Source organism: Engraulis encrasicolus, chromosome 12 (assembly GCF_034702125.1).
Source record: "Engraulis encrasicolus isolate BLACKSEA-1 chromosome 12, IST_EnEncr_1.0, whole genome shotgun sequence".
NCBI lineage: Eukaryota > Metazoa > Chordata > Actinopteri > Clupeiformes > Engraulidae > Engraulis > Engraulis encrasicolus.
In genome coordinates this window covers 52,548,431-52,559,809 of record NC_085868.1, presented here as the reverse complement: position 1 = coordinate 52,559,809, position 11,379 = coordinate 52,548,431, and the positions used below count along the sequence as shown (strand labels likewise).

At 49.2% G+C, this 11,379-nt stretch overlaps 1 protein-coding gene across 1 annotated transcript; it reads right to left on the bottom strand.

Moving 5' to 3' along the window:
* Positions 1 to 3,032: 3,032 nt before the first annotated feature.
* On the bottom strand, positions 3,033 to 10,828 carry LOC134459597 (cytolytic toxin-alpha-like). The gene is made up of 5 exons (XM_063211948.1): positions 10,355 to 10,828; positions 9,436 to 10,309; positions 8,772 to 8,908; positions 3,590 to 3,706; positions 3,033 to 3,086 (listed from the first exon to the last, which is right to left on the bottom strand). Exons 1-5 carry the CDS (start codon positions 10,826 to 10,828, stop codon positions 3,033 to 3,035), a joined length of 1,656 nt encoding a protein of 551 aa, XP_063068018.1.
* Positions 10,829 to 11,379: the final 551 nt, after the last annotated feature.

The following is an 11,379-nucleotide window of genomic DNA, read 5'->3' as shown; positions in this document are numbered from 1 at the left end:
CCAAGGTTTGGATTGGTGTCGACAAAACGAAGGTTATGTATATAACCACGGTTCTATGAGTTCCGGATGACCGCCAGAGGCGGTGCTTTCAGCACTGAATATTCATCTTACGGATCAGCAGGTCGAGAATTAATATCAACAAAGTAACACGTGACCTGGGTGACGTCACCCGGTGACCCCCGTGTCAGGGGTTAAGACACCGGTGAACCCAGGAAGCGACGTCTTGGCAAATCTTCTCGAACACACTCCGAGTGACTGCCAAGCTCTGGCGGTCATCCGGAACTCATAGAACCGTGGTTATATACATAACCTTCGTTCTATTTCGTTCCTTCTGACCGCCAGAGGCGGTGCTTTCAGCACTGGATGACCAATACCAACAAAGTCATGAGGAGTGCCTACCCGTCGTCAGTACTACTGAGACGGCCTGAAGCCACCGCCAGCACCACAGTAACATGTGGGGCAACAGTAAGAAAACCAGGCAATGGTGCAGCCTGATGCCGAGGAGGCCGTGCCGTACACGTCCTAGCACGTACCAACGGCCACATGGAAGCCAGTGTAACCTGGCCCAAAGGATCCACGAGCTCCCTGAGTGAGAACCACAGGGGGCAGCAAGTAAGCAGTTAGCATAGCAGTTGACGGGGACACCTGTGCCACCCCGTAGCGGTACCATACCACCCGGTGCCACAAACGGGAGGAGCCACAATGGAAGAGGCGAACCACGGAAAAGGTCAACAACAGGGCACTGGACGCCCATAAGGAAGTTGCTCCCATGCCCATCAGACAAGTGTCGGCCTCTGAAAGCAGCCGCTGTAACAGGCCCAGAGAGGGCAAGGACTCAAGGCGGCGCACATGATAGATGAGCCGCCCGCTCCACACAAGACCGCAAGACAGGCCAGAGAGCGTCTGAGGGCAATCAGGATGGCCAGTCCCTACATTCATCCAAGGTACGGCCATCATCAGGGGGCCCACAGGTCGCAGGCAGTGTTGGACTGCCACCGCAGACCAACCGTCCAGGGCAGCAGCAGTGGGCACGACCGCACCGCGCAAGGGCAGCAGCAGTGGGCACGACCGCACCGCGCAAGGGCAGCAGCAGTGGGCATGACTCCACGGCGCAAGGGCAGAGCGGAACAGACGCGAGTTCCACCTCCAGAGTCGAAGGCGGACATGGTAGCCAGACGCAATGTAGAGCAGTCAGCGACAGTAGGACCTGGCAGGGGCCATAACGGCATATCCAACCCAAAGAGGCCTCAGCAAGCGGAGGCCAAGAGGGACAACGTGGGATGCAGAGGTCGGCATGCCCAACACCTGGAAGGGGCGGAGAGCAAGGAAGGAGAGCCTCCACTTCCAATGCCCGCAAGTACGCTGGTCACAAGCAGAAACCGACGCCTAGAGACACCAGGCCGGGGGTCTGCATGTCGAGAACAGGACAAAGCGCACCAGGTCGAGAACAACAGCGTGAGCGAAACAAAACCACATGCAGCACCGGCTGCACGGCCGGTGCGACACAAAAGCCGCGTCATGGCTTGCCCAAAGCGGACGGACCAAAAGGGACATTTAGGGGCCGCCGGAAGAGAGCAGACTGCTTCCAGCAAGGCCCCGACAAGGGTGTCGCGCAAGCCAAACCAATCACCGTACCACGGCCAAGGTTTGTGTGACTCTGCCCCGGCACTCAGGCCAGACAGGCGAATGCCAGCAACCAGGAGTCAAAGAGAACTCACAGGGGGCGTCCCAAAACGGTCCATGGGGGCCGAGAGAAGGCCACCAAGACATGGGACATCAAGAACCCCATGCACGTCGTACGCAGCGCTGCATCATAGACCTCGCAGACGAGCTCATCTGCGACGTGTCTAAGTGGCCAGGGCAGTGCACCCCACCAGATCAACGCCCTGACCGGCAAGGCAAGGAGGGCGGTCAGAAGTGGTTCAATACCCGGCAGGGCCATAGATGGAGGCCTCCTGCAGCCCGGCCAATGCCTGATCGTCGACCCATCGCGCACAGCGTCACGGTCGGCCAAACACCAGTAAAGGCCACATAGGGGCCATGGGTATAGACAGGCGGGACAGGCAGGGTAACCAGTAGTAGGTACAGCCACTGCAGCAGAGACGCGTAAACAGTCCAAGCGTCAACAAGCCGGCCCCAGCGGGAAAGGTGCGCGACACAGGGCGCAGATGCCCATGACAAGCCAACTGCGATGCTCCTGCAGCAGACAGCAGAGCATGAACCAGCCAGATGCAGAATCCACAGTCGTAGGGGCGTGTACGCCCACCGGTGCCCAGAGCACTCATGTGAGACCATCCATAGCGAGGCCAACAGAGCGAACAGTCGTAAGCCACCGAAAACTCGAAGGGAGAGCCCGGAGTGGGGTCACTCCCGTACAGTAGTAGCAGTCAGAGTGGCATCCTGACCCCCGGATATACCACACATGAAGTGGGGAAACATGAAGAACAATGGGAGAAGGAGCGGTAACGCTCCAACATACCAGTAGCAGCCGCAGCTGCAGTGGTGCCGGCACCAATGGCACTCTTAAGTAGCCCATGGCAAGTCCACGCATAGCCCAAGAGCTCGGGGGGACGACGTGCAGCAGTCGACCTACGCGCCACAGTCGAGGACAATGAAGGAAGCACCTGGGTCCTGTACCCAGGGCAGCAATGCCGACATACACGTGCACCGGTCACAGAGGCTTAAGCCCAACGGCACACTCCGCGAGCCAAGGGGCAAAAGAGTCCCAGGCTCAACCAGGCCAGGAGGACGACGACATGCCAGACGTACGACAGTGGGCAAAGGCGGACAACAGGACGCAGAGCATATCTTGCATACCGAAGCCACAGCAGAAGAGGCGAAGGCACCAACTGTACTCACAACGGTCCACGGTGAAGACGGCCAAGGCCAACAGACTCCAGACAGTCCCGCAGGAGTGCCAAAGAGCATAAAACAGGGTATGGTGTGAAACCACTCACCCAGAGCAGCAGCAGTCGTACAGGCGGAAACGCCAACGGTGCATGCAAGGAGCTGACTGGTGGAGACACCCACGGTCAGCCAAACCCAGGAGAACGACTAGAACCAGTCGTGAGGTAGGGAAAAGCAAGCTACACAGAGGGGCATGAAGCTGAGCAACACGCGCAACTGTAGTAGTCATGGCGATTGAGGTGCTCCGGGCGTCCACAAGAAGCCAATGGATGAAACAGCCGACAGCAGGCGGTATCCAGGAGAGCGACAGACAGTCGCAGGACGCTGAATGGTAGAGACCAGCAGAGGAGCGGGGAGCACACATGCGGTCTCATGCAAGTCATGCAGCTATGCAAGAGAGCAAGTATGCAAGCATGCGAAGCAACCGAGCAAGCCATGTAAACCGGAATGGCAGGGTGCGTACGGCCCAGCGGCACGCCGTGGCAGCTGTAGTAGTCATGGCATCAACAAGCATGTCACAGGGTGGAGGCCACCTGTGGCCAGAAACCCACTCTGTAGCAGTAGCAGGTACGGCACTCACATGTAGCCATCGGGCGAAAAACACCCATGGCCAACTCACCCAGAAAGGGCCCAGTGCCAATGCAATGCAACAAGCAATGCAACTGGGCTGTGACGGCGTCACCTGAACAGAGGGCATGGTGCGGGCATCGGCGGCAGGCGACAGCTGTGGCGGCGGTGGGCGACAGTCGTGGCGGCGGTGGGCGACAGCCGTGGCGGCAGCGTGCGACCGTCCGGGTCGCTAGCAGGCAGGGCACATTTGAAAACACGGTCACCGTGTGTCAGAGGCTGCAGGTCGGCAAAACAGGGCCGACAACTCCACCAGTGGCCAGCGGAACTGTAGGCCGAGGGCCAAATCGCGTCAGCCCGGCCGTAAGTGCTCTCGCACGCAGACCTGAGCAAGCAGCACAGGCCACATCTGTCAACCTCAGCCGCAGGCATCTCAGCTCCAGGCAGGAGAGGCACCAGTCCCAGGGGCCTAGACGACAATGCATCAGTCAGGCAGGCAGGCACACAGGGCGAGGACACCCCAGTGGTAGCCGAGAGGGAAGCCAGCAGTCGGACAGTCAGGGCCGACAGGTAAACAAGGCAATACACACAGCAGGCGAAGACACCCCAGTGGTAGCCGATGCAAGAGCTCCAGGCCAACTGGTGAATACCACACAGAAGGGGCTGGGACACCCAATGGCAGCCAAGAAGAAACCCAGTAATCAGGCAAGATGAGGGTCCCGTGTCGGGAAGCGAACACTGCAACACACAGAAGGGAACAAACAAACAACACATACCCACAGGGCGAGGGCACCCCAATAGTAGGTAAAAAGTTGGCAGCAGGTAGGAGATGACACTACAATGTCCAGCAAATACTGCGAATATAAAACACAAGGGGCGAGGACGCCCCAAGTGTAGCCAACAGGAGCCAGCAGCCAGGCGGCAACACCAAGCTGACAAGCAAATAATAATGGACATTAACATTTTGGATTCGGCCTATTTTGGACACCAGATGGAAATTAGCCCTCGGGCTACAATCTGCCATATTTACATATATGTACATGTATGTATACGTTCATTCATGTGCAATGTCCTGAAGAAATAAAGTAAAGTAAAGTACATTACATTGCAATGTAGTCGGTAGGCGCTGTACACCCAGTGACTCACCATAGAGGACATACCATAAGCACAGCCAATATCATGGGCAGACAGGAGTAGCACAGTGATAGAAATGCAAGGCAAATATACACTTCTGGGGCGAAGACACCCCAGGTGAAAACAGACAATAATAAACCAGTGTACAGGAGCATTTATCCCATTTGGGCTAGTGAATCACATTGAATTACACACACTAGTCCGTAGCAGTGGGCTGCCTGCTGAATGGTGCCCGGGGATGCCTCGCTCAAGGGCATTTCAGCTGCGGTCCAGTCGGGCCTGAGCCACGACTGCCCCCTGAAGAACACAACCCGGCAGGAATAACAACCGGGGTGAGCAGAGTGCAGCCAGAGAGAGAGAGATTGTATTGTAGATTGAATCTCTGGAGCAGCGTGACGCCAACGGTGCAAGGGCACAGCGAAACACACTGGCCCGTGGAGCAACCGTACAGACAGGCTACACTGTACAAACAATGAAGCCGTAACGTAAATACAGGCACGCGAACCCAAGTAACCGAGCTCGCGTCGAGTGTCACAACAATCGCCCAGTAATAGTAACATTCCGCGGCGAGAAACACCGCGAAAATAAATCGAAACAGTAAATGACAGTCCACTTACCCAAACGATGGCCAACATAGGCAGGCAGGCGTTAATACCTAATCCCAACTCGAAAGCGTATCACGCCACGAGACCGCTCGTCAAATCCAGTTGCGGGAAACACTACTGAAGATAACGCGGTAGCAGTTAATACATGATCAGAAAACGGCCTACCTTCCACGGGAAAGGACAAGTTTAGCCTCCAGTCGGCGAGAACAGTGCCTCGAGCCAGGGGCTAGGCAGGCTAGGTAGCCTAGCCAGCCCTCCTCCACCGAGCGAATAACACTCAGTCGGAGTCGGACACATCGTAAATGTGAAAGAGATACTCAAAGGAAAAAGCGACCAACGCCGTTTCATGGGGGGTGGAAAACCCACAGCCCCAACCCTATGGGTGCGAAACGAACAAAGCGTCAGGTCAATCCCAAAATCTCAAACGATCAACTCGAAACCTGCAATCGAGAAGATGAAAGACGTCGCTTCCTGGGTTCACCGGTGTCTTAACCCCTGACACGGGGGTCACCGGGTGACGTCACCCAGGTCACGTGTTACTTTGTTGATATTAATTCTCGACCTGCTGATCCGTAAGATGAATATTCAGTGCTGAAAGCACCGCCTCTGGCGGTCAGAAGGAACGAAATAGAACACTAATTTCAAGCCCAGTGATTATTTTTTGACTCTCCATGCCCCAGGAAATAGAGGGCGTGACTTGGGTGCCCCATAGAATTCAACTTCTGTCATCAGTGACATCTTACGTCATCACAAGGCCACAAGTACAAGGGAGGATGCGAGTCATGATAATGGAACTAACCCACTGCCTTGGTGGCAACAGGTGCAAGAGGTCTGCGTGTGAGTCTGCCCACGTGCAGATGTGAACATGTGTGAGAGAGGGTGAGATGGAGGTTGATACATGACATGTATGTTTACTGACATTGGAGAGGAAGAAGAGGAGATGGAGGGAGGGTATTAGTCAGCTCTGCCCCAGTTGGAGAGTAGAGGGGTGTGTCGGATTAAATTGGGCCCATGTTAACTGGGGATCTGTTCACCTCAGTTGGTTGAAGCACGGGGTGCATCCTAAATTCAATCTAAAATAGGACACTGCACTAAAAAATGAAACTTACCGACCAAGAATCCCATCGCATGCTCTTGTTTTAGTATGTTGTTATGGGACTATATTACCCAGGCGGAGTGATCTACGCTTGTCTAAATTATGGCCACCTCAGTTAAAATGACTCCCATTGCAATTGGACACAGGGCTTCGAACCGGTTCAAGGAATAAAAAACGAAAACGGGAACGAACGGAATTTTACGCAATTTTATGAGGAGCAGAAACAGAAACGAAAACGAAATGGTCTTCAACTGTTCCTGAACAGAAACGTTATTCTGAAATCCACAAAACCGGTTAATAACGGTTTATTTCGTTCTCTATATATTTTATAAAAGTTCACAAAAGCATACCCTGAAGCATACATTGAAGTGTTTGTGCTGTAGAGTTACACAGGAAATTGGAGTTATTTGTCAGCAACAGATCAGCTACACCATATCTACACCATGCAAGGTTAGGAATTATAGCGCAAGATCTCCATATGGATAAAACTTACAGCCAGGTAAGGAGTTTAGCACGTATCCAGAATGTGAGATCTGAATGTTTTTGGATGCCGCCTGTGATTTAGCCTATTATTTTGGGGATAGAGTAGCTACTGTGTAAATCGAGGGCAAATACTAATGGGTACGCCTATTCTAGGTATAAGATACAGTCCATAAAAATAAACTTGATAGGCCCGCAAAACACTTCCGGGAACGATAAGAACGAACGATAGTTTGCGTTCCGAACCGGTTCAGGAACGAAATTTTGGTGCCGGAACGAATTCAGGAACGAAAACGTTAAATAAAGGCCTACCTGAACCGTTCGGAACGGAACGATTGAAAAATAATTTAATTTTCAAGCCCTGAATCGGACACAGGTGATGCACACTTCTACTTTCAATGTTACTGCAGGAATTAAAACGAATCATCTGACACAGTGATTGTTCAACACCACACCACCATCTCTGTTCACCCTATACAGTATATAAAGATATTATATTGCCCTGACTGTATTAAAAAGAGATTTAAGCTTTAAATCTGTGGACCTGTAGATTTGTTTGTCTTGTACGGTACTGTTGTTCCTGGAGCTTGTTTATGTAGGTTATGTCAATGGCTGAGTTGACTTGTATAAAACACATTTATTAGGCCAGTGCTCGAGTACAGTATTTGGCAAGGTGATTTGAATAGTGGATCATATAAATTTGTATATTGTTAAAACACATTGAAGAAGCCTAATTAGAATGAATTCTGGAAATAAACAACTAAAAATCTTACACAGTGTACCTCGGCACTGTCATAGCAATGTTGTTATGATGTAGTTGAGTATTTTCAGCAAGTAGCCTAGTGAATAGGCCTGCTGGAGACCCAATCTGCAGTAAGAGGCTATATTGAAATATATTTACACTTTTACAATTAAAATGTAAAATTTTTCAAATGACCATAACCTTGAACCAATTTAGACCTGCAATCAGGTGATCGGCAGTTTTCTGTTCTGACCAAATGTTTGTCATAAAGAATTGGGATACATAACACAATGAAGGAGAATCAGTCACTTGGAGCCAATGAAAAAGTTTTATTTCAATCAAACCCATTCAACACTTCAGAATTATATCAAAAAGGTTATATTTTCTTTAACAATTTATCTCTTACGTCATTTTGTATGGTATAGCAATTACAACAGTAACAGATTTTAGTAGAAAGCTTCACTCATAATCACAATCACAAGCAAATTCATAAGCATATACAGAGTGCCACATGTTGTTAAGTACTGTATGTGTATTGTGTTAAAATCACACGGCGTATATATCCACCCAATGACACTGCACTGGTAACAAATATTACCACTTCCAATTAAAACATACATTTTTTTCTTATTCATTCGTTTTCCTATCCCCTTTAATTCCGGTTAATTAATGTCTTCTTTATTCCTTGATCCTTTCCCCTTTTTCATTGCGATGACTTATAGGCCTACTTTTATTTATGTGACGCCCATTGAACTGCAGCTGTGTAAGAAATCTGTGCTTGCGTGCGTACGTGTGTGTGCCTGCATGCGTTCCCGTGTGCATGCTCAAATGCTCGTGAATTAAAAAGAGCAAAACATTAAGACGTAATCTGTTGTATGACCACAGAGCAGTTGTCTGATTCAAAGTTAACTATCATATAGAGGGGCTTGATGGGCAATGGGGAGGTGTACGTGTACAGGTGTGTGAGTATGTCAGAGGAAACACTGTAGAACGACACTGTGTCGGCCTCTGCATCAACATACACCCCTACCCTTCGGGATCCGGTGCAGGGTATGTCAATGTGGAACCTGTCCTCGTTACATGAGAATTTGTATCTGAGTTCATCGCATTGCAGATATAATATCTTCGAGTTCTGATCAATACTGCTTTTACAGGTTACCCCTATGTCAATGAAGTGCCCAATCCATTCCAACTCAAAGTAGTGACGTCCAGTAAGAGGTTCCACAGTAGAAACGCCGACTTGGCGTGTGTATCTCCCTGGGTTGGGAGGATATGGCTCGTAATGGTCCATGTTCACAAACTTCACCGTCTTGTTGTCATCGGAGAGCATGATATGCCGGTTGGCTGTGCTTTGGTCAAATGTGAGGTCACAGGAATCTACAGGCAAAACCAGAAAGCAACACAACATCAGGTTATATTCTGTCTAAATAAATACTTGATGATACAGAAAAAAATCTTCCCACATGTTTTTTTCCCCTGAGAACTAAAAAATAATGTGTGTGTGTGTGTGTTTCAGTTGTGTGAATTTGCAACTGAAAGGTCTAGCTCTATTTTCATGATTTTGCAACCTTAATGGAATGAAGTCATAACGGTAAACCCTTCCACCCTCCTTTTTACCCCATACCTGTACCCCACACTTCATTTTCAATTTCAATACTTGCACGAAACTCCGCATTGAGTCAATTGAAATTCACTGTAATGCAATAATATGAACACTAGGTGGTGGTGTTCTATGTACTCTCAATGGGTGATGTAGCTTAAATTCAAAGAAATTCAACGTAATGACACCACCTAGTGTTTGTATTATGGCATTACTTTGAATTTCAATTTCATTCATTCAATTCGGAATTTCGTATAAGCCTGATACACGCATGTAGAGCAATAAATGTCAGACAGAAACTCACATATTTTCTGGATGTTCACAACGTGTGGTTTCATGAGGACAGCGTTGCGATACCAGCGAACAGATGCTCCTGGGTAATCTGGGTCTGAAATGTAACTAATGACTTGGTGCTTAGTGGGTGCATAGTTGAAAACATTGACCGAGTTATGTATAGCCTCCTTCACGTGTGGGTTCAGGTACCAGGGAACAGGGTTTTCTAGGTACTGTTTAGGGGTACTGCTAAGGGCACCATCTTTGAAGCCGTCTGCCTCTTGTGAGATTCTTTTCAGGTATGGTTCCTCATAGCTCAGTGAGGTGAAGCTGAAGACGAATGCATCTTTGACGTCTGGATCTGCCAGAAACATGTCAAGCTCACGGCCTGGAGGTTTAAGCTCGTACTGGAGCTTTTTGAGATGCAGCGTTAGAGTGTTGATCTCGGTCTCTTTGTCATCCAGCCACTTCCCCATGTCTCTCCCACTGAATGCAGACTCGTTTCGGGTCTTCAGGAGGTCCCTGAAAACGGCTTCCCCCGTACTCCCTTCTCTTATAGCCGGGATTAGGTCGGCCATTTTCCCTAGCATCTCAGTGGTGAAGATCCTCAAACCACTTTGGAACTGCTCGAGCTTGCTGACGATGTCTTTGGCTTTGATGTCCTCGCTCTTCTCCAGCAGGTCATTGGTCCTAATCTCGGCCTGGTGGAAATCCTCAATCATCTTCTCTGCCTCAGATACAAGCTGCTCTGAGATCATTCTCTTCAGCTTGTCCGGGAAACTGCCAAGTTTGCTGAGAGGATACAACCAGACCGTCAGAGGTACAGCCTTCTCTCCCTTCTCCCCGAGTAGACTGGGCAGCTCTTTGTAGGCCTTCACGGCCTCCTCAAATGTATTGGGGAGATTCTTCAGACCAAAGTCACCATAAAAGCTTCAGCTGAAATTCTTCACCTTCTCCTTGTCTTCATCGGTCATGCTCACGCTTCCTTCCGCACTGACATCAATGAACGGGATCTTGTTGAGCATCACACTCATTTCTACTTTGACATCTTGCTTCTGTGCATCATCACGAGCTGTTTCTTGGAATTCCATCAGTGCATCGGCTCCGTACAGCACCTCTACAACCACATGGGTGGCATCTTGCACGTCTATTGCATCAGGGTTTGGAGCTTCCAGTTCAGATATCATGAGTTCTTTAAACTCGGTGGTCACGTGGTATTTCAGGGTGGTTCTGCACTGACGAGTTGAGGTGGTGTTCTGGTTCAGGTACTTTGTAGATGCGGACACTTCTACCATCCCAGAGAGGACGCTAGCCTTCACGGAGATGCTCACATCTAGAAGATTCATCTTCTCACTGAGTGACTCAGATGTTGACACCTTGAAATTTGTGTTGGGTTGTGGAGTGACATGTGTCTTGTTCTTCATGTCCTCATCCTTCCAAAGAGTTATGCCTAAAATAAAAACACCAGAAAAATGACCAACACTGACAAAGAGTCATTTTTACTTCAGTATCAATGTCAAATAGCATTGGCTTGGCAAAAAAGGTAAGTGTAAGGAGATGTTAGGGCTTTTAGTATGTATTAGAGTAGCGCATGGAAACAGACACTACACTTACACCTACAAAGCGGATTCCAAAAAAGTTGGGACACTTGGTATTTTGTGAATAAAATCAAAATGCTGGCATTTTCAAAACATTCAATATGTTAATAAGGTAGAGCATTGTGTACAGACAACATATCAGTTGTTAAAGCCAAGCAGAATGATTGTTTTGGGGTAATTATGTGATCATTTAAAATTTCACCCTTGCAACAAATTCCAAAAAAGTTGGGACAGGGCCAATAAAATGCTTTTTATGTTGGATAAGACTAAACACAACACAAGGGAGGAGACGTAACATTTAAATACTTTGATGGCGTGATTTCATTTTAAAAATTTATATTTTTATGAACGAGACATGATTTCAGCAGCTCAACTGA